The sequence below is a fragment of the Globicephala melas genome, chromosome 4, assembly GCF_963455315.2.
Source record: "Globicephala melas chromosome 4, mGloMel1.2, whole genome shotgun sequence".
NCBI lineage: Eukaryota > Metazoa > Chordata > Mammalia > Artiodactyla > Delphinidae > Globicephala > Globicephala melas.
In genome coordinates, this window is record NC_083317.1 from 3,695,144 (window position 1) to 3,716,453 (window position 21,310).

The 21,310-nt window shown below is 51.3% G+C and overlaps 1 protein-coding gene and 1 long non-coding RNA gene across 7 annotated transcripts in view; one reads left to right on the top strand and one right to left on the bottom strand.

Moving 5' to 3' along the window:
* The window catches only part of LOC132597236 (uncharacterized), an 18,743-nt gene extending 16,012 nt beyond the window's left edge, over window positions 1-2,731 (bottom strand). Inside the window, exon 1 of the long non-coding RNA XR_009563649.1 lies at window positions 1,997-2,731. This is a non-coding gene — a long non-coding RNA (uncharacterized lncRNA). The remainder of the gene's footprint in view (window positions 1-1,996) is intronic.
* Window positions 1,095-20,040, top strand: ZBTB21 (zinc finger and BTB domain containing 21). 6 transcript variants are annotated; one of them, XM_030835472.2, is made up of 4 exons: window positions 1,675-2,165; window positions 2,623-2,712; window positions 4,144-4,341; window positions 12,716-20,040. In XM_030835472.2, the coding sequence occupies exon 4, from the start codon at window positions 12,728-12,730 to the stop codon at window positions 15,893-15,895; it is 3,168 nt and encodes a 1,055-aa protein (XP_030691332.1). In that variant the 5' UTR covers window positions 1,675-2,165; window positions 2,623-2,712; window positions 4,144-4,341; window positions 12,716-12,727; the 3' UTR covers window positions 15,896-20,040. The 6 variants fall into 6 exon arrangements, 5 of the variants coding, with proteins under 5 accessions (XP_030691331.1, XP_030691332.1, XP_060153753.1 ...); XM_060297770.1 differs by having other exon boundaries at window positions 1,675-1,905; XM_030835471.2 differs by lacking the exons at window positions 1,675-2,165; window positions 2,623-2,712 and adding an exon at window positions 1,095-1,210.
* The last annotated feature ends 1,270 nt before the right edge of the window (window positions 20,041-21,310 follow it).

The following is a 21,310-nucleotide window of genomic DNA, read 5'->3' on the forward strand; positions in this document are numbered from 1 at the left end:
GTCTCGGGAATTCCCTAGCGGTCCAGTGGTTAGGACTCAGCGCTTCCACTGCAGGGGGCACCGGTTCCATCCCCGGTCGGGAGACTAAGATCCTGCATGCACCCCGGCCAAAAAACAAAACAACATGCGGTCTCCTCTCCATTCCAATCTGATGTGTTTTGTTTACCTTGCCTAACAGAACCTTTCTGTAGAGTTAGTGTGTACAGTTTGGCATTTCTGTTACACCAATTTTCTGGTTTTGAATGAGAGGGAAGTGAGTTTTCTAAATAATGGGCTTGTAATACTCATGCAAGAAAACGACAGTCTAGGAGACAGCAATTGAGAATTGATATTAGAGAAAGTAAGTTAGTTGCCCAGCGATCGCTTAAGCCAATGCCTATTGAAAATGAAGGTTTTGTCTGTGAACACGCAGCTGACAAGTGGATGCCACGCGAGGCTGAAGAGCAGAGCTGCCACCCCCATCTGCTCAGGCGGGGTGAACCTGGAGGCCCGTTCACCCCAAGTCAGCACCGAGCGGTCCCCAGCGATCAGAACGTCCAGCTGGGAGGAAGCGTTAGCGCCCAGGTTGGTTCTCAGCAGGTCGGACGCCCCGTCGAGAGGCGTCCGCGCCGCCGAGATGCACCTGGACCCGCGCACCAAGGGGCTGCCGTCGGAAAACAGTCCTCCGAGGGCCGAGCGGAGGCGCCGCCGCAGCGCACCGGGCCGGGAAGGGGCACCACCCGGCGAGCCCACCGGCGCGTGTCCCCGCGGCGCCAAACCCACCGGGACCGCCAGGCAGAGCGCGGTCCGCGCCTCCGCGATACGCGTCCCTCCAGCCGCCGCCGCCGCCTCCCATCAGGGCGGCCCACGGGGGAGGCGCGCCCCGCCTCGAGCGGGGGGAGGACGCCGGCGCGTGCGGCTCAGGAGGAGGAACACCGGGCGGAAGGCGCGCGCGGGAGGACGCGGCGGCGGTAGCGGCCAGCCGCCTGCCATCGGGCCCGCCCCGCCCGGCCCCCCGCGCCGCGCACCTCCCTCGCCCCGCCCCCCGGCGCCTGGCGGCCAATCACAGGGCCGCGCACGTGACGAGCGCTGCCTGCGATGACCTCATCCCTGGTGTGGGATGACGTCAAATTCAAGATGGATGGAATCACAGCGGCAGTGGCGGCTGCGGCGCGCGCGAGCCGAATGTGAGCGGGAAGGGGCCTGGCGTCTGCCTCGGGGCTGAAGACCGGTGAGTAACTGTCAGGCCCCTGGCCCTAGGAGAACTGCGGGGCCCGTGGGAGGCCACAGCCTCCCCGCAAAACGCGGCCTTTCCTGACGTAACTCTGAGGTGATTTCTCTCCTCCTTTTTCTCTCCGCCGGCGGGTTGCGGGCTCGGAGCGCTTCTGCGCGTGCGCCGGGCCCGGCTCTCACCGAGCATGCCCCGGGCTCCCACGTAGCCCGTTGTGCCTTCACACTGCGCATGCTCCTTGCCCGCACTTGGCCTCGCCCTCGCCACTGCGCACGCTCCGTCCCTCACTGGGCTTCCCTCGCCGGGCCCGGCGCCCTTGCGCCGGGCGGTTGGGGCGCCTTCCGGCCGCGGGCGCGTGCTCCATCCCGGGCAGGCGTGGAGGCCGGCTGGTGTCTGCCGGGGCGCGCGGGCGTACGCGGAAGCTGCGGGGCCGGGGGACCCCCGCACCTGCCGCGGCCCGCGCCCCCGCCCCACCGGCCCTGGAGCCCCGCCTAGCGGCCGCCGGCGCATCCAACCATTGACCCGAGTGGACTGCTTGCCCCGCCTCGCCTCGCCTCCTGGCCGGCCCCCCGCAGACCCCCGGGAGGACCGGTCTCCCCGACTCTCCAGCGCTGGCCCCGAGCGTCTCTGCTGGAATGCGGAGCGCCTCCCCCGCCTCTCGGGAAAGCCCCCGTCTGAAACCTGCGGCCGGAGGCGTAGGTTGCCGACCGGCCGCGCTGGAGACCCCCGCCCAGAGACCTCCGCGGGCCGGACTCCCCGAGATCTTTTCTCGCCCAGACCGCTTACCTGGCGCGCGTTCACTGGCCCCCGTACGGGAGAGCATGGCTGTGACCGCGGGAGCGCCCCTCGGTCCCGGCCCTCCACCCGGGTTGCTGCGCGCTCCGACCGCAGCGCCGCGCGGTTCTGGAGGACGCCGCTTCGGCAGCACCGTTCAGAGGGGTGACCGTAGAGACAGGTTCTCCAGCGGGGCGGCCTGGCAGTGGGAGGTGGGGGAAGCGGTGGCCGGAGCCCGCGCAGTGCACAGCGCCCTGGGGGTCTTGGGGCGGGAGCCACCAGCCCCGCTCACGCCCGGCATCTGAGGGCGTCAGGTATTACGCAGCATCCAGGACTGCTGACAGCGGTGACCTGCGCCATCCATGGGGAGCCTGCGTGGTGGTCTGATTCCTTGTTCGGAGGAAAGTGGGTTAATCCGTGTCAGAAAGGCTTCTCGTTGGCAGTTACTTTTGAAAACTTTTACCCGCTGGTGCTTGGAGTAAATCCTTCATCCACCTTAATGACTAATAGTCATGACGTTTAAATATGAGTACCAGTAAATATCAATGGTAAAAAGAAAGTAGACATGGGGGGCATTGGTTCACTTCAAAATAACGTTGCATCTAATTTATTCTTCCTTTTTACACTGTTCGGTGTAGAATGTGCTTCATTCTCTGGAAATAAAAGTTGCAAAGGATATGACCCCTGCCCTTGAGGAACCTGACCGTGTTCATGGCAGGGCGTGTTAGGTGTGTAACAGGAGAGGAGCCAGGGTATTGAGAGGGTCTCTGGGTGAGGGGAGACGACCAGAGGGACCAAAGCCAGCGGGGGTGAGGAGAGCAGACGCCAGAGCTGACCACGAGCAAGGCTTGACGGGCGGTGGGCACTGGCTAGAAAGAGAAGAGGTTTCCAGTTTGGGAGACCTGCTGGCTGGCAGCACACCGAACTAAACAGGAAATACGTGGGGACCGGCAGATGTGGGAGGGTAGGGTCCTAGGTACCATCCTGGACAAGAGGGCTGTCCTGTGATGGACGAGTCCCGAGAAGCCTCAGCAGGGATACAGAGTTGGAAGTCATAGGCCGGTAGCAATTAAGGCCACAGGCACTCACGCACAAAGCGAAGACCACGGCCATGCGCCGCTATCTGTGCCGGATGCTGGAGCAGCAGAGATGCGCCAGCCCAGGCCTCGAGCCTTGGTAATGGTTTCCCTCTTTAGGCACCTGCTGGGCCTGCACTAAGCATTAGGAACACACAGCTGACAACAGGGCTTCTTCCTTCTAAGGACTCTCATGAGAGGGTAGATATAAAGGCCGATCATTCAAAATAGATGTGTTATTGCAGAGGGGACGAAGTACTGTGGTAGCTTAGATGGCTGAGCTACTGGCCAGGAGCACATCACTAGAGCTTTGTAGAGATGGTGACGTTTGAGCTGGATCTTTCTGTAGAGGTTAGCCAAGTAAAGGAAAGGTAAGAAAGACAGTCGGTGGGAATTGGGTGTGCAAGTTTGTAGGGTAGATGCTCACCCTCATGCTGTCCAGTAAGGGTGGAGAGACGAACTGTGATCAGAATATGAAGACTCTTGCATGCCAGTCTGTAGAGTGTGCATTTTATCTAGGGAGGAATAGAGAAGTCAATATAGTATTCTAAAGGGCACCGGTGGGACCAGCTCTGCTTTAGGAAAACAAAAGGCACGGACTCCACTCCTGCATCTAATCAGAGTGTCAGAGTACAGAAAAATCAACAGATATTTATTGTTGTGTGAGACACCACGTTGGGCATTGTGAAGAGTGTCAAAAGACATTAAATAGATTCCTAGTCCTTAAATAGCTTTTACATTTCTGCTGGGGAGACAGACAACTTACAGTATTCGGCACTGAATAAACACTGCGTAAATGGCGTCCCTCTGTAATGCTGCAGTTGAAAGGCGTTTGCTCGTTACAAACTGCAGTGGTCGAGGAAGGTGTGTATATTAGTTAGCTAGGGCTGCCGTAACAGAGCACCACAGACTGGGGGCCCTGAACACCAGCAATGTATTTCCCACAATTCTGGAGCCTAGAAGGCCAAGATGAAGGCTCTGGCAGGCTTGATTTCTCCCGAGCCCTCAGCTTGTGGACGGTCATCTTCTCTGTCTTCACATGGTTTCTCTCTGTGTCTGTGTCCTTCTCTCCACCTCTTACAGGAACACCAGTCACGTTGGATTAGGGCCCACCCTTAAGGCCTCATTACAACCTACGGTCTCTTAGAAGACCCCGTCTCCACATACGCTTACATTCTGAGGTGCTGGGGGTTAGGACTTCGACCTAGGAATCGCAGGGGACAGTCCAGCCCACGACCGAAGGCTTAATGGAGGAAATGGCCTTGAGCTGAGCTTTGAAGGGTGAGTAACGTTCAGCTGAGTGGGGGCGGGGGCGGGGGCGGGGGGTCTGGGACATTGCAGATTGGGTGACAGGAGAAGCAAGACCTGCGGGTGGTGTCTCAGGGACAAAGTATCTGAAGCAGGAAGTTTTCACGAGGCGATAACTAAAGGAAAGAAAATTTAAAAAGTAGTTTGAAACCAGATTTACAGAGCCTTGAAGTCCATGTTTTTAAAGTTTTTCATTTTAACCTAATGGAGAACCATCGTTTTTATCATTTTATTTCTTTTTAGTCAGGTCTTAGGTCTCAGCTAAACTGTCACATCGAGGCATTTCCCGACCATCCCCTCCAAACTCTGGTTCCCCACCCCCCGTCATAGCTTCCTATTTATTTCCATTGTAGCTCTCAGCACAGTCAAAAGTTATCTGTTTTTACTTGTTTCCCTGTTCATCGTCTGATTTAACCCACTGGAAAGCGGGGGCCCTGTCTGTTCTGGGCGACACTGTATTTCACCTGTGTCTAACCGTACCTTGCCTGTAATAGGAGCTCGGTAAAGAAGCTGAGTTCATAATGGTAATACCTAATGTGTGCGTCCAGCGGACGATCAGAGTTTTGCTTTCGGAAGCTCAGTCAAGGTGGATTTGGAGGCCATGATAGGAAGGACGAGTACCACTTGGAAATCTATTAGTCAGGGTCCTTTAGTGACAAGAGCAGAAACTGCCAGGCCAGCTTGAATAGAAGAAGAAATTGAAAGGTAGAGAGAGGGCTGCTCTTGACATTGAAGGAAAGACAAAGAATTGGGCCGGGAAGGACGAAGACCAAGGTAACTGCAGGAGCCCGTGTAGCGGGCACTGCAGGCTGCACTCCCAGGCCAGGGCTGAGATAAATCAGCTCCGCTAGTTGCTGCCTTTGTTGTTCTCAGCCCATATTCCAAAGGAGAAAGTTTCTAATGGGCTGGGCATTGGTTGTGTGCCCAGTCCTGAGCGAGGGGAGCACAGCGCCTCAGACTCCTCGGGACGGGGGTGCTCCAGCGGGAGGGGCACAACAGGAGGCTGCTCTGTTAACCGGGGTGCGTTCTGCTGGGTGAGGCGGCGCGCACACCCTAAGACCAAATCAGACCTCGGGGGACACAAAACCTGTGGTGAGATGGGGTCCAAGGGGGTGACATCGCTGCTCTTGAAGGGTCAGATCAGCGAGGCTGGCTTTGAAAGCCCAGGCGCTTTCGAGGATGTCTGGACATCTGCATTGTCTCCAAGTGAGCCACGATGAGATGGAAACTCAGAGCTGACTGCCTGCCACCATCTCATAGTAAAATCAAATGGACAGAGTCAGGCCAGACCCAGAGGTGAGGGTTTGGGAGTGAGCGGGGGTGTGTTTATATTCCGAAGCCAAATGCAGATGCTGTTTTTCTAACTACGGGTTTGCTTTGTGTTACATGCATTCCTTCGTTCTCCCAGTGTCATGGTTAGGGCTATATAAGTGATCTCCAGCATTCCAAAGGCTTGTGTGCCCGGAGTTCAGTTTCACGTTAATGTTTTGGATTAAAGAGAGATTTTCCTATAGAACTGGAGTAAGGGTTTTGTGGGCTGGTCTTGGAGCAAGTTTGATTTACAGTGTACCTTAGCTCTGATACCAGCCTGAGTGTTCGTCTCCAAAACTCGAAAGCTGCTGTGAGGTTATTTGGTCCCTTCTCATCTCCCCTTCTGCGCCCACTGTTCACCTCCTGATGTCCTTTTATCCGAGTGTCTAGCTCTGGTTTGCTTCTGTTTATATCCCTGGAATGTTCTATAGTCCAGAACTGCCTACTTTCCTCCATCTCCTTAAAAATCGTAACTTCCTACAGTTGGTATAAAGAGGGAATTATTTGCACTGAATTACGTTATATTAAGATATGAATCCCCTGCCCCTCTTAGCACTCAGTACCTGAGGACTTTGAGGCGGTGGTATGAAATAGTTTTCTGGAATCCAGTTGTGAAGTGCGCCATAGCCATTCTAGGGAATTGGAACCTCATTCAGGCCAGAGGCTTCTGGAGTTTTTAAGCCCTGGCACTATTAGATGCATGTTTCTGGAAAGTATTTACGGTAGAATGGTGAAGAGTGGAACCTGTAGTATTGATATCATTACAATTGTCTGGTAAGCAATGAGTCCCCCATCTTCCCGCAGGTCCCCACCGTTCACTCATCGACCCTCCCACCCCTCGGCCAAATTAACTGCTTCCTGTAAACAGTCTTCTCGGCACTTTTTGTATGCTTCGTTATGTTTAGTCTCACATGTCTGTCCTACCGTGGAAACGTTCAGGAAAGGAGGAAGAGAAGTAGAGTGCCCGCGTGCAGACGGGAAACACCACATGCACCAGGAGCTCGCACACATACGGCGCCTTTTGTTCTTCGTAAGAATCCTGCGCGGTGGGCAGTGTTAGCCCCATTGAACAGGTGGAGGAGACGTGTGCTCAGGCTGAGTGGTCTTTACGAGGTTACGTACTTAATAGGTGGCAAAGCCAGGATTTGAGACAAGTAGACTCATTTGACAGTCTTTCCCGTGGAGCTGCAGTGACGGCCATGAATTGTTAACTGTATAAAGATTCTCTCATTTGAAATATCAGGAGACAACATGAAATAGAAACAATTTAGGCAGAGTTTGGGGAGATACTTGTGTGCAGGGACCCAAGTGGAAGGCAAGCCCGGCCCGCTTCAGGAGCTGGTTTCCTCGGGGGTTTCCTCCCAGCCTCTTCTATGGTAGAGGGACCTTTTCGTCCATGTTTCACCCACTTTTCTTGTAAGAGCACCAAGGTTTCCACCGTGACTGAGTGGTGGCGGGAGCTTGGGCGCTGGAGGCTCATGCAGACGAGCAGTGGGCAGGAGGGGCCAGGGATGCAGCGACAGCGCACATGTCCACGTCAGAGCCTTCAGACCTGGGTTGCTCTGTCCTCCGTGAGTCAGAGGTCCTGAGTGTCCACGAGAGATTGGAGTTTGATGACCCAGCAGATTTATGGAGGAGAAGGTACCTCCAGCACGAAAGCTGGCCTCCCCTGAGGCTGCAGAGCAGACAGGCACGCGGCTTTGAGCGTTCAGTCTGCACATCCACCAGCTACAAAGGGTTTTCTGGATTATGTCATGACACGCAGCAGTCATGATTCTCACCCCCGTTTTTGCCTGCGTTCTTAGTGTAGCATTTTATATTTTTAATGAAGTTGTGAAGCTCAATCAATATACCTACTGTGTCATTAAAACACAGAAGTCCAAAATGTTAATTGTTTGCAGCTAGACCAGGAAAGGGGCCATTGTTAAGCTTTGATGATTGAATTAAAAGGTAAAAGCAAGGGCCTCTGCGTGAAGGAGAGGAGTCTGCACTGTGTGCTCCTGTCACCCCAGACACCGAGAGCCCTTGTCCTGGGCTCCTGAAGAGGATGGGAGAGGTCACTGTCCTCCGATGACCCTTGGGGGGCCTTAATTTTGCTCCGGGGGCCTCATGCCTCCACCCCCTCCCCAGCCTCATGACCCGCCCTCCCCTACGTGTGTCTTTTGCTCCAGCCAGGCACTTGGCCTTGGCTCTGTACTGAACACACTGCTCCTGTCCTTGAAGTGTCCTTCACCCTTCCTTCCTGACGCCCATATTTTCTGAGTCCTGCCTGTTCAGGACACTTCTTTTGTAGAATCCCTTCCCTGACCTTCCTCTCACCTGGACCCAGTGCCATCACCTGTACTCCACCTGTACCTCTGCGCCCTGCCGCCAGGTGCTTGGCACACCGGAGTGTGTGGTGGTTTGACTTCCCCGTTCCCACGCAAGGCCAGGAGCTGTAAGGCAGGACCATGCTTGTCAGGCTGTCACCCTCCCTGTCTGGCCAGTTCTAGCACATACTAGACCGGTGCCCAACCATGAGAAGTGTGTAACGTGATGACCAAGAGTCCAGGCTCTGGGGCCCGACTCCCAGCCCCACAATTAACTGACTGGGTGACCTTAGGCACACTACCTGATCTCTCGATGCCTCGGTTTCCTAATTTGTAAAACAGGGATGATGGCAATACCTAGCTCAGATGTTTATGTGGGAATTAAAAGGTACGGTATGTAGGTGAAGAGCATGGCCTCCAGAGCCAGGTCACCTGGTGTGAATTCTGCTGTGCTCCTGACTGTCTGTGCAAACCTGAGCCTCAGGCACATAGCCTTTACCCTGTGTGCCTCAGTTTTCTCAACTGTAAAATGGGGATAATGATGGTACTACCTCCTAGGGTTGGTGTAAATATTGAGTTAAAGCCTGAAAACTGTTCACAGGGCTGCGTGGCAGAGCAAGCGCTCAGATGTCAGCTGCTGTTCGTGCCCGATCAGTGTCTCGGGAATGGTATGGAAAAATCAGTACCTGGAGCTGTTCTGCACTGTTATCAGGAATTTGGACATGCTTAGCCACTTCTCAAGCAGGCGCTCTCGATGATGACTATAAATTAAGGCTAGAGGCGAATGAATGGTTTTAAATTCCAAATACTTTTCAGGGACGGAGACCATTCCTCTTACAACTCAACTCTCAGTGACTTATTTTTCCCTAATTTCCTGTTTCATTCAAAAAGTATGGAAGCCTGTGGTTTAGGGATTAGAAGCAGTTACTTAGAACAAAAATAGAGGTCACGATAATTTGAAGGAAGAAAAAGAAGGAAACTTTTCCCAACAATGAACAGTGAGAAAATGCGGGTTTCTTGGCCTGTAGGAATAGGGAGCGGATGATATGTGCATTAGCGTTGCTTCGTGTCCAGGGATGTAGAAAATCTCACTTGGTTTAGTCCTCACACAGTCGCTTGGTTTCTTAGTTGGGGTTCCCCCAAAAGCAGACCCTGAGACAAGGATTCAAGTGTAGATGTTTATTTGGGAAGTGATCCCAGGAAGCATAAGAAAGGTTGCAGGGAGGGCTTCCCTGGTGGCGCACTGGTTGAGAGTCCGCGTGCCGATGCAGGGGACGTGGCTTCGTGACCCGGTCCGGGAGGATCCAACATGCCGTGGAGCGGCTGGGCCTGTGAGCCATGGCCGCTGAGCCTGCACGTCCGGAGCCTGTGCTCCGCAACGGGAGAGGCCACAGCAGTGAGAGGCCCGCGTACCGCAAAAAAAAAAAAAAAAAAAAAAAAGGTTGCAGGGGAAGTGAAGCAGGAAAGGATGCCCATGAAGGGTACATTAATTACCAGGTTCCTGCTCACATTTAGAATATCTAAACTGAATTCCTGAAAAAAGTCTGAACCAATTTTTCAAGCTTCATCTCAAGTAAGGACATCCTTCCAGTTCTGGCAGAAACCTTGGAGACACCCTTACCTCCTCACCTTCTTACCCTCTGCAGTCAGTCCGTTAGAAATCCTAATGACTGTCTTTACCTCCACCGCTGCCCCGCTGGTCCAGGCACTGTCCTGTCTCACCTGCATCAATGCGGTGGACTCCTAGCTGACTTCCCAGCTTACACCCTCTCCCATGGTCCATTCTTTGCAACAAAGCCAGAGGAATCTTTCTGAAACAAAATTCAGGTTGTTGTCATTCCTCTTCTCAGAATCTTCCAACAGCTGCCCTGGTAAAAAGTGCAGTCCCTCCGGTGGTCCCCCCAGCCCTGCACAGTGTCTCCCCAAGCTCCTTCAGTGTCATCATCCACGGCTGCTTCAGCTCTGCTCCAGCCCTGCTGTTACCTCGTCTCTTCCCTATGCCTATATGCTCTTCCCTCAGTGATCCTTATGGCTCATCCTTGCGTCCTTCAAGCCTTCTGAAATGTCACTTTGTTGAGTGAGTGAATAGGTGAATGACGTGAAGTTCTGGTAAAATTTGTAGTATGTTATAGGTGCTGAATAAATGGTAGCGATTATGGTTTTCTTTCCTGATTCTCACAGTAACATCATTATCCCTGCTTTACAGTGGGGAAGACTGAGGCTCAGAGAGGTTGATTAGCTTAGAGCACTGACCTTCAAACTGTCTTAACTCTGACCCACAGGTAATCTAGAGATGATTTAAAGTATATGGGAGGATGTGCGTAGGTTATATGCAGATACTACACCATTTTATATAAGGGACTTGAGCATCTGTGGATTTTGGTATCCGCAGGCTTCCTGGAACCCATTCCCTGCAGATACTGAGGGACCACTGTACATCTCACCCCAGTGCCGGCTTACATGTGTGGAAATGTATGCGTATAACTTGTGAAAGTTTCACGAGATCGTAGTCAGCCTTACTACATTTGAGACATTTGGACTTTTCTACTCTGCCCTAGTCATTTTTTTCAGTTGTTCACTTCAGACCACTAAATTGATTTTAAGAAACCCTTTTGAAAAGTACTTGTCCAAGCCTTTGATTCTGCATCTGCTGTTTTTCCCTGTGGCAGCATCTGAACTAGCTGTCTCAAAAATTAATTGCACTAAAAATAGTGTTCACAACACGGCTGAGTTATGAGGGTGGCATTATAAGCTTATTTTTTTCTCTGCTGACCTCTGTAAATGATGACAGGGGTTTCTTTGCACATAAATAGATGTGTGATTACAAAGACAGTATAGTAGGATTAAGGGAGAAATTTAAATGGCTAATCAAAAAAAAGGAAGGGACAATCTCCTTCTCAAGCACTCACCATGGAGGTGAAGCGATGCCAGGCAAGAATGAACCGCAGCTCGGTACAAGCTGACCAAGGCAGTTGTCTGTGGACGGGCTCCAGGCGTTGTCTCGAAGCAAAGTCACGTCTCCAGGTCAGTCAAATGGAGTCAGTACCTCAACAGGAGCCAGATCAGTGGTGGGAAGACCGGGGATCACGCTTGGTCACTCCAGGTGGTGGCCTGGGAAACTCTTCCCTGCAGATTCTCCTGAAGAGCGCAGAGGCTAGTTGACCAGCAAAGCCTGGTCCTGTGAAGCCCGAGGAGAGCCTGCAAACGTGCGGGTACCTTGTTTGGTGTATCTCTAGCTCACCCTCTAGGGAATGATAAAACTGTCCAAATAGTCTTAGTTACTCTGAATCCATTTTATATTAAAAAATAAATGTCATAACTATTTTAAAGAACAAGATGGCATTATAAAACCAAGCCAGAGACGAGACATTACCGTAGCAGCAGCCTGAGGGAAGTGTCAGATTTGGAGAGTCAGGTGTCCTCTCTGTGTGAAATGGCTTCATCTTCGTCAGAGGTTAATCTGGACCCTTTTATGCTGAATTAAATATCTATTAACCCTGCAGTTTCTGAAAATTAATTGCACATTTGTCAAGTCCTTACTAGGTATGACATACAGGCTCATGTAATTTTCGCAGCAACCCTAAAGGAGGGCACAGTTGTTAACCGTCTCACGTGAGGGACCTGCTAATCTGAGATGCTAGTGGACCACAAGGGAGGATCTCAACCCCAGCCTCTTGGCAGACACCCACCCCCGCCACCAGCCCCCCACTAGGCCTTTAGATCTCACCTTTAGATTTGAAGGGAGTTTCAGTGAAATCTCAAGTCAAACCCCTTAGTTTAGAATTAGTATAATTAAGTCTAGATCCAGGCTAAAGCTTCTGCTGTGCTATTGTTGAAAGTGTAATTTGGTAAGGAAATAGTGTTCGGATTGCAAGGTGTTTAGCATAAGAAAGAAAACAAACTTCTTTATTCTTTAATATTTCTAACCTTTGCTAAACACTTTGATGCAATCGTAATTAGCAAATGATTTTCCTCTTTCCAAATTCTTACCTATTTTTTAAATTTTTTTTTTTTTTTTGCGGTACGTGGGCCTCTCACTGCTGTGGCCTCTCCCGTTGCAGAGCACAGGCTCCGGACGCGCAGGCTCAGCGGCCATGGCTCACGGGCCCAGCCGCTCCATGGCATGTGGGATCTTCCCGGACCGGGGCACGAACCCGTGTCCCCTGCATTGGCAGGCGGACTCCCAACCACTGCGCCACCAGGGAAGGCCTCTTACCTATTTTTGAGACCTCTGCTTTACAGCCTATTGTTAATTCACATTGTGTTTAATCATATTCAGTAATAAAACTGCTTTCCTTTCAGAATTACGGACTTTATGGGGTTCGGTACTTCATACTTACTCTCTGAGCCAATGAAGAATAGAATTAAGCCTCAAACGGATGTGGGCCGTAAATATGGATAATAAACCTTGTTTTCAAATATTGCTTCTCTGCGTACCTGCCAAGTTCTCGCTGCCTTTTTGCTGGTGTGGAAATGCCTGTTACAGACCTTAGTGCTTAAAATCCTTCAGTTTTAATGACTGATGACCTACCTAAGCCATGAGACTTGTTTCTGTATATTTTCCTTGTTACTTAAGTAAGATTATTCATCCAGAAACCTCGTGTTGGGCCACAGTCTGCTAGGCACTGGCACCTGTGAGAAGACAGCTGGCGTTCCCGGCCCTCGAGCAGCCCTCGTCTGGGGAGCTTCCGCCACCCTGCTCACGCGACTGCACGTTTGTCTTTCAGGTGAGCCCGAGCATGGAGGGGCTGCTGCACTACATCAACCCAGCCCACGCCATCTCTCTCCTGAGCGCCCTCAACGAGGAGCGCCTCAGAGGGCAGCTGTGCGACGTGCTCCTGATCGTGGGGGACCAGAAGTTCCGCGCGCATAAGAACGTCCTGGCCGCCAGCAGCGAGTACTTCCAGAGCTTGTTCACGAGTCAGGAGAACGGGTCACAGACTGTGTTCCAGCTGGACTTTTGTGAGCCAGATGCTTTCGACAACGTGCTGAACTACATCTATTCTTCGTCTTTATTTGTGGAGAAAGGCAGCCTTGCTGCTGTGCAGGAGCTAGGCTACAGCCTGGGCATCTCCTTTCTGACCAACATCGCTTCTAAGACGCCCCAGGCCCCCTTTCCAACGTGTCCCAACAGAAAGAAGCCCTTCACGGAAGACGATGAGAACAGTTCTCAGAAGAGAAGCGTCATCGTTTGTCAAAGTAGAAACGAGGCCCAGGGGAAAACCGTGAGTCAGAATCCAGCCGACCTCAGCCACCCTCCTCGGCCCTCCCCCGGCATCGCCGTCCAGGCCAACGCCAGTAAGGCCCCCGGTCCCAAGCCCACGGAGCCAGCGCACCACGTGGCAGCAGCTGAGAAGAGTCGGCCGAAAGATGGCCCCGCGGGCCTCGCGAGGCCCCCCGAGCTCGCCGGGCCATCGGAGGAGCCGAGCCGAGGCGGCCTGGCCAAGCGGGGCGCGGCGCCGCCTCCGAAGCCCCCGCAGGACCGGGGGGCCGCGGACGAGAGGCCGGGCGCCAGCACTCCGCTCCCCCGAGGCGTGGCCGTGGAGCTGGCACTGCGGAGCCCGCGGCCGCCCGTGCTGTCTCTGCGCGGCGCCCCGGAGACGCCCTTCCTGCTGAAGGAGGCGGGCCGGGGCGGCGGGCCGGGCGAGGACAGGAACCTGCTCTACTACTCCAGGCTGGGGCTGGTGATCCCGGCCGGGGGGCCGGTGCCCGGGGGCCAGGGCGTGGACAGGAGCGGCCCGCTCGTCAAGAGCCTCCTCCGCCGCTCGCTGTCAATGGACAGCCAGGTCCCCGTCTTCGCGCCCGCCGCCGACCTGCAGCCCCCGCAGGGCTCCTGCTCGGGCTCGGGCGACGCGGCGGGGAGCTCGCTCGGCGCCTTCTCTCAGGGGCCATCCTCCAGGGACGCGAGCGAGGCGGCGGCCCCCGACGCCCGGGCCCCGGCCCCGCAGCCGCACCGCCTCCGGTCCTTCAGCGCGTCTCAGCCGGCGGAGCGGCCGGGGGCAGCCGCCGGGCCCGAGGTGCGGGTCAAGGCCGAGCCGCGCAGTCCCCCGGAGCCCGGCGACATCATCCGTGTCACAGTGGGGGACGCTGCGGCCACCACGAGGGACCTGGTCCCGCAGGCGGACGACGACCGGCAAGACGCAAGCCGACTCCCGGCCAAGAGGCGGTTCCAGGCGGACAGGAGGCTGCCGGCCAAGCAGCCGAAGGCCGAGGGCCGGGGCTCGCCGGGCGCGGGAGACCCCCGTGCGGAGCGTTCGAGCCCGCCTCTTCTCGAGGCCGACTTCCCGGGTTCTGACTTGAGCAAGGACGAATTCGGCGAGCTGGAGGGTGCGAGACCAAACAAAAAATTTAAATGCAAACACTGCCTTAAGATCTTTAGATCCACGGCCGGCCTTCACCGGCACGTGAACATGTACCACAACCCCGAGAAGCCCTACGCCTGCGACATCTGTCACAAGCGCTTTCACACCAACTTCAAAGTGTGGACGCACTGCCAGACGCAGCACGGCATCGTGAAGAACCCGTCCCCGGCCGCCAGCTCGCACGCCGTTTTGGACGAGAAATTCCAGAGGAAGCTGATCGACATCGTGAGGGAGCGGGAGATTAAGAAGGCCCTGATCCTGAAGCTGCGGCGCGGCCGGCCCGGCTTCCAGGGCCCCGGCGGCTCCCCCGTGCAAGCCATCAAGAGGAGCCTGCGGTCCCGGGCCAAGGGCGCGTACGTGTGCACGGCCTGCGGGAAGGCCTACCGCTTCCTCTCCCAGCTCAAGCAGCACGTGAAGATGCACCCGGGAGAGAAGGCCCTCGGGGCCGGCAGGGCCACCAGGCCCAGGGAGCGCGCGGCGCCCGGGGGCCCGGCGGGCGGCGGCTCAGAGCTCTACCTGTGCCGCCTCTGTAACGCCAAGCTCTCTTCTCTTCTAGAGCAGGGGAGCCACGAGCGCCTGTGCCGCACGGCCACCGTGTGCCCCTACTGCAGCCTCAGGTTCTTCTCGCCCGAGCTCAAGCGCGAACACGAGGGCAAGTGCGAGTACCGCAAGCTGACCTGCCTGGAGTGCATGCGCACCTTCAAGTCGGCCTTCAGTATCTGGCGGCACCAGGTGGAGGTGCACAACCAGAACAGCATGGCCCCGGCCGCAGGCGCCTCCCCGCCCCGGCCCGACCTCAACGGTGAGGCCAGCGGCCCGACCCGGCCACAGGCCCTGCCCGAACCCGGCCGGGCCGACGCCGCCACAGCTGCCGCCGCCGCCGCCACCGCCGCCGCCGAAGACGACCCCGCGGGCGGCCGCGGCCCCGAGCCCGTGAACTTCGACCCGGAAGACGCGCCCTGCCTCCCCGAAGACCTCAGCCTCTCCAGGCCGCTGAAGGTCCAGGTCAAAGAGGAGCCGGCGGAGGGGGCCGAGGAGGAGGCGCCCGAGCCCGGCGCGGCCCCCAAGGACCTGTGGCCATGCGAGAAGTGCGGCAAGACCTTCCCGGCGCCCAAGCAGCTGGAGCGGCACCAGGAGCTGCTGTGCTCCGTGAAGCCCTTCATCTGCCACGTCTGCAACAAGGCTTTCCGCACCAACTTCCGGCTCTGGAGTCACTTCCAGTCCCACATGGCTCAGGCCGCCGAGGACCCGGCGCACAGGGAGCCCGAGGTGGGCCCGGGCCCCACTGGCTCCCCATCGCCGCCCCCTCTGCCCCCGCCGCTGCCCAAGATCCAGCCCCTGGAGCCCGACAGCCCCACGGGCTTGCCCGAGAACCCGGCTCCCAGCGCCGACAAGCTCTTCGCGGCTCGGGAGTCAGACACGCTCTTCTACCACGCGCCACCCCTCTCGGCGATCACGTTTAAAAGACAGTTTATGTGCAAGCTCTGCCATAGGACATTCAAGACGGCGTTCAGTCTCTGGAGCCACGAGCAAACCCACAGCTAAAAGGCCGCCCGCCTCGCTCTTGGGAGACCGGAGCCCCTCGCCGGATTTCAGCCTGTGCCGTGAGCTGTGTCATAAGGAACAAAACATCTTTCCGAAAGGAGTAATAAAGGTTGCGAACTGTCATGCTTGAATATAAGTTTGAGGGAAACTGATGTTAATCAGCAATGTCCTTACTCAACCTAGAAAAACTCCAAAACACCTTGTGCTTCTGGACCTACGGTCATAGGATGGCTTGACTTCGTTACTGTTGAAATTTGTTTTTGGTCGTGTGCATGGTTCCTCATTCCATGGTATCAGTATAATCTTTTACTTGAGGTGGTTTGGGTTTTTTTTGTTTTTACTGATTTGCAATTAGTGAAACACTGTTCAAGTATTTCTTCTTTTGATTCTCTTAAGACGCCTAAGTTCTGGTTAAATCTCAGCCGTGTTTGTAAGTCCAAAACGTATCGGATCGAAGTGGAGTAGTTTGCAGTATTAAGATCTTAGAATACTTCAGCAATAAAAAATGATAAACCTCAACTTTAATAAGTTATCCTGACACTTGATAAAAATAAATATTTGGTATTTTGTGGTCATTGAGAACTTTTTTTTGTATGAAAATTGTGAGATATAAATCAGCAATAGTAACACTTAGATTTTTATAAAATAACAAAAACTTGCTCTTGGGTCATTTCATATAATTAGTGATGGAAGACTTGGGAAATGAAAACATTAAGATTTCTGGAAGCCCTCCACGTCGGTTTCCAAAGCTTCGGGAGTGGCGGGCATGGTAATCAAACGTGCTCCGTCACGGCTCTGAATTCAGACCAGCATCGAGGGGCTGTGCGTGTTTGCTTTCCTCTGGTTTGCGCTGTCACAAATGGAAACTCTCAGTGTATTGGGGACAGAGAACAAAGATAGCATATGGCACAAATTTTGAATTTAACAACATTAGTGTAACAAGGTCAGGACATATATTTACATAGATCCCAAGCCTCCGGAGTGAGTACAGCTGCTCTAAATCCCAAATTACCGTTTACTCTCAGACACTTGAAGCAGAGGGAGAAGCCACACTGCAGTCTCCACATGCTTTTCAAGAACAATATATACAATAATCAGCTTTCCTGCCTCTCTGTCTTGTGATTTCTGGTAGAATTTTTTGGAGTTGATGGTGGTAAGATGTCCACAGTGAGACCATTCTGCTTTAAGTCACTGCTTAATATTCCATAAATATATATTAAAGTACTATCAAGGGTCCAAAATTAGTGTTTGCTACTTATTTTGGCCCATGGGGCTTGGGCTTCTTTTCTTTTTTATTGTTTTGTGTAAGTTGTAATTCAAAGCCTTTCGGTGGGTGTAATCCAAAGTTCAGTGGGGCGTTTCAAAAGGAAAAGTTTATTTCATTGGCAGGGGTGGGGAGGCGAGCTGTATAAAAGTAAAAATATTGTTGAAACCCCAAAATTCTTTCAAGGTAATGATGGATTAAGCCTCCAGGTTTATTAATTTTTTTGCAAGCTGTTCTTTCAGATAAGAAAGTCAACTACTGTGACTAAGGATTAATCTGCTGAGTGCCTAAACTGGTGCTCTAGCAGCAGAGAAGTCTACTCACCAGTCTCGTAACCCGCATTCCATACCGACGGTAGGAAGGGGATTCTTATTTTTTATTGAAACACAAGCATTTTTATAAAATTTTAACTGACTTTGTACATTGTAGAAATTACATACGAAAGTTTGCCTTTTATTCTTTCATTTGGAAACTATCAAAAGTCCCCAACTATGGTTACTTCCTATTTTTGTTCTTAAATTTGATGGAGAAAGTAAAGTCAAATCAAGTTGCAGTTATTGATTATTGCCATCTTTGTGTTGTCTTGAAGAAATCTATGCATTTTAAAGACAAAACGAAAACTGATTTTATGTGATGGATTACTGTTCTTTGAATTCACTGCCTGTATAATGTGGTATTTCTTACTCTGAACGTCCTGGTAGCTATCACTTCAAAACAAGCCGGTTTCCTTCAGAGTGATCGTTACTTATGGCTGTGGAAGGATGGGTTGGTAATTCCACGATACATGGGATCCTGGCGTTGTAAATTCAGGATCCCAGGACTTGAACCTTTATGCTACATTTTTGAAGATTTTTTAACAACGTTAATGAATAAAAAATATTTTTGATCTAAATATAGGCTCTGCATATCTGTTAGATTTTAAAAATTGCCAGTGTTTGGTCTTGTTCACATTTTTGTCTAGGCAAGGAGCATAAGATTTCAAAGAAAATTTTGAACCAAAAACATTTGTAATGCAGTTCTGGTTTTTCTATTACTTTTTATACTGTACCTTAAAAGCATCAGGCTGAAAGAGTTTATTTTGGTGGTCAAAAAATAGGCTTCCACTCATTTAACTATTTTAAATGTTAAGATGTAAAATAATGAAAGACACATAAATTGCTTTATTCAGTAAAGTTTTGTTTAAGAATGTTTATCTCAGCCAGTAGGCAAATACTGGGTATAAGACAAGTTGGCCTTTTCTTGCTGAAACACGTTAGCTAGTAAAGATACTCTTGAAGATGTTTTTTCCTGATTGTAATTAATTTTTGAGAATGTAAAAAGCTCTTTATTCCTTGTAAGTATTCAGGATGCCTGCTTTTTTATGCAATTGTGGAAAGAATGTCAGATGTTTTAATATATTCTTTGTTAATCGGAAAACTTGTTATTGAATCGTTTTCTTCATTTGGGGGAGGGAGGAACACCACAGAAAGTGTGTTTTTATCCAAGTAAGCAATGGAGGTAACAAATCGTGTGCATTTTTTACAGGTAAAATATCTAAAGAGTAATAGAATATTCACCTTTAAAACTAGTTGCGGTTAGTATGCGTTTATAATTTTGTCAAAATATACAGCTGACAGTTCGACAGTGATGTTGTCTGCATTCGTAGGGAGGTGGATGTGGCTCCTGGTTTTCTGTTTGGGAACAGATCATCATGGCCTTCTCTTTAAAAATATGCCCCAGCACTTAATCTCCGTGATAGTCTGATCCACACACAGCACCGATTGGTGCTAAGAGTAGAAACTGAGACAAGAATAAAATGTGCCCTTTGGTGGAGAAAAGAGGTGTAATCAGGCCAGCCGGACGGTCGGATGAGGGAGGGACAGGAATGGACTGATCCAAGTCGGCCTTTGTTCCCTCAAACTGTGTGTGTGTGTGTGTGTGTGTGTGTGTGTGTAGGGATGTGTGTGTGTGTAGGGATGTGTGTGTGTGTAGGGATGTGTGTGTGTACAGCCAAAATCTGGAACTTTAGGAAGTAAAGTTATTTTCATTTTCTTACTGCAAAACTAATGTCATTCGTAACAGGTTTCTTTATAAGTTGCACTAATTAATATTGGAATGTTACGAGTCAGTTTATCAATTTCTGATGTGTCTGATTTTTTTTGCAATAATTGTGAAAAGCATTATTGATTTAAATAATGCTAGCACATACTCTTTAATAAGTTCTTTAACACTGGCTTTTTTTTTTAAGTTTTACAAGTAGGTTTTTCTCTTGTGGCTTTAGCACTTTAAGGAGCTTGACGTTCGCATAGTTTTTGGTGTGCCCACTCAGCGCTTCCCGGCTGTGTGCACTAGGGTGCCCCGTTGCCACGTGACCGGGGAGAAAACTCACTGTCCGTGTTTAGATTCTGGAAGAGAAAAAATGAGTCAATGTCAGGTTTTTAAAAAATTCCATTTAGAGACAGTCGTTTGGGAACCAAAGTATTTTACTGTAAGTCTTTAAAACAGTTGAGTTCAGTGCTCTTTAGTCATTTATTAGTGCTGTCCAGATTTTCCGCAAAGTTATACTTGGTTAATACTAATTCTCAAAAGGTGATAATTTCTTATCGACATTAATCCAAGGCAGTTTCAAAATTTTCGTTGGATGAATGCTTATTGCTAAAAGAAAAACACACGTGGCCGCTTTATAACTGTGCGTATTTCGTTGTCATTACGCCTCAGCAGAGAAATCATTGTTCAATTTTATTTAGGAATAAGCGTTTTTGGACTGAAAACTCATAGTAAAATAGGACTTGTACCTAATGTTAAGCCATTGCTTATTTGTATCCAATTATCTGTTTACTTTGCTTAAATCTTGACTAAGGTTGATTGGAGTCAATAAATTTGTACTGTATTTTGTTTTGAATCATGGTCTCATTGGGATGTTTTGGACTTGAATTATATAATGAATAGAGTTTAAATTTATGAACATTTAATTTATGAGATAAAGCCCTCCTCTTTGGGTGGTACGAATAGCCCCTTGAATCGTGAGAGAGATTTAATTCCCCTACCGCTCCAGGTGGCTTGTAGAATGAAATTTGCACTGAAGCTTAAATTACTTGGACACCACAAATACATGATAATTAAAACCCCATCAGGGACTTCCCTGGTGGTCCAGTGGTTAAGACTCCGCACTTCCCCTGCAGGGGGCGAGGCGTGGGTTCGATCCCTGGTGGGGAAACTAAGATCCCACATGCCATGTGGCGAGGCCAAATAAAAAAAAACCATAAGTGGCAATCTTTATCCACCTTTTTTTTTTTTTTTTACTCTTCAGATGAGTAGTTTTTAAGCTGATTGTGGGGTAAATGCATGAAAGGAATGTGTTTAGCACCCTGCGTTGACATTTCAGCATAGCAATCGATAAACTAGTTTTGTTTCATGTTTTAAGGGTTTCCACGCAGCAGCATCTTTTATCATTCTAATCTAGCTCTTCCAAAACACCAAGACGTGTTCACTCCTTTGCTGTTAGCTTTCCCTGCAAGTGAAGAGCTGGGGTGACCAAAGCCGAGTCCGTCCATCTGGGCTTGCCCTCGCCTCTTACCGTGGTTTTGTTTTCCCCGCCTGATATCCCAAACTAGCCTCTCCTGGGAGCCTCTGGTTAAAAGTTTCTTGAACACACTGCACCAGGAATAAGTGGTTTAATCTTTATTTTAATCTGCTTTAGCCCTGCTATTCAATTTGCCACCAAATTTTGTTTTGTTTAAAAAACTTAGGTTTGCCTTTTGTTCTTAGTAATCACGGCTTTTTGAGGTTGGGGTTGTGGCACTCCTGTTGCATCCTCGGTCTTAGGCACACACCCAAGACAGCAAACGCTTGTGGTGACAAAACCATGTCTCCAACATGGAATACTTCCCCAGCCAGAGGCCAGATCTTGGCTCTGTGAACCGTGGAAGTTGAGTGGCAGGTATTCCTCCTACACGGCATTTGTCTGGGGAAAATGTTCCCCATGTTGTCACAGAAGCACTTTAAAAATAAAGCCTGGTGTAGCCCTGCTGTAGCGTGAACTTGGCTGTCGTGATCGGCCATCAGCCCCTACCCACTGCATTAGGGTGCCTGGGTCCGTTTGTTGACCTCACAGTAATGCAAACTGCTTTTCAGCCAGCTGTATCTCTTAGGTCCCACTTACTGCGGTTGGC

Bases quoted from the DNA above. Each gene is read 5' to 3' on its own strand.
- ZBTB21 (XM_030835471.2), top strand. From the start codon at position 12,728: ATGGAGGGGCTGCTGCACTACATCAACCCAGCCCACGCCATCTCTCTC.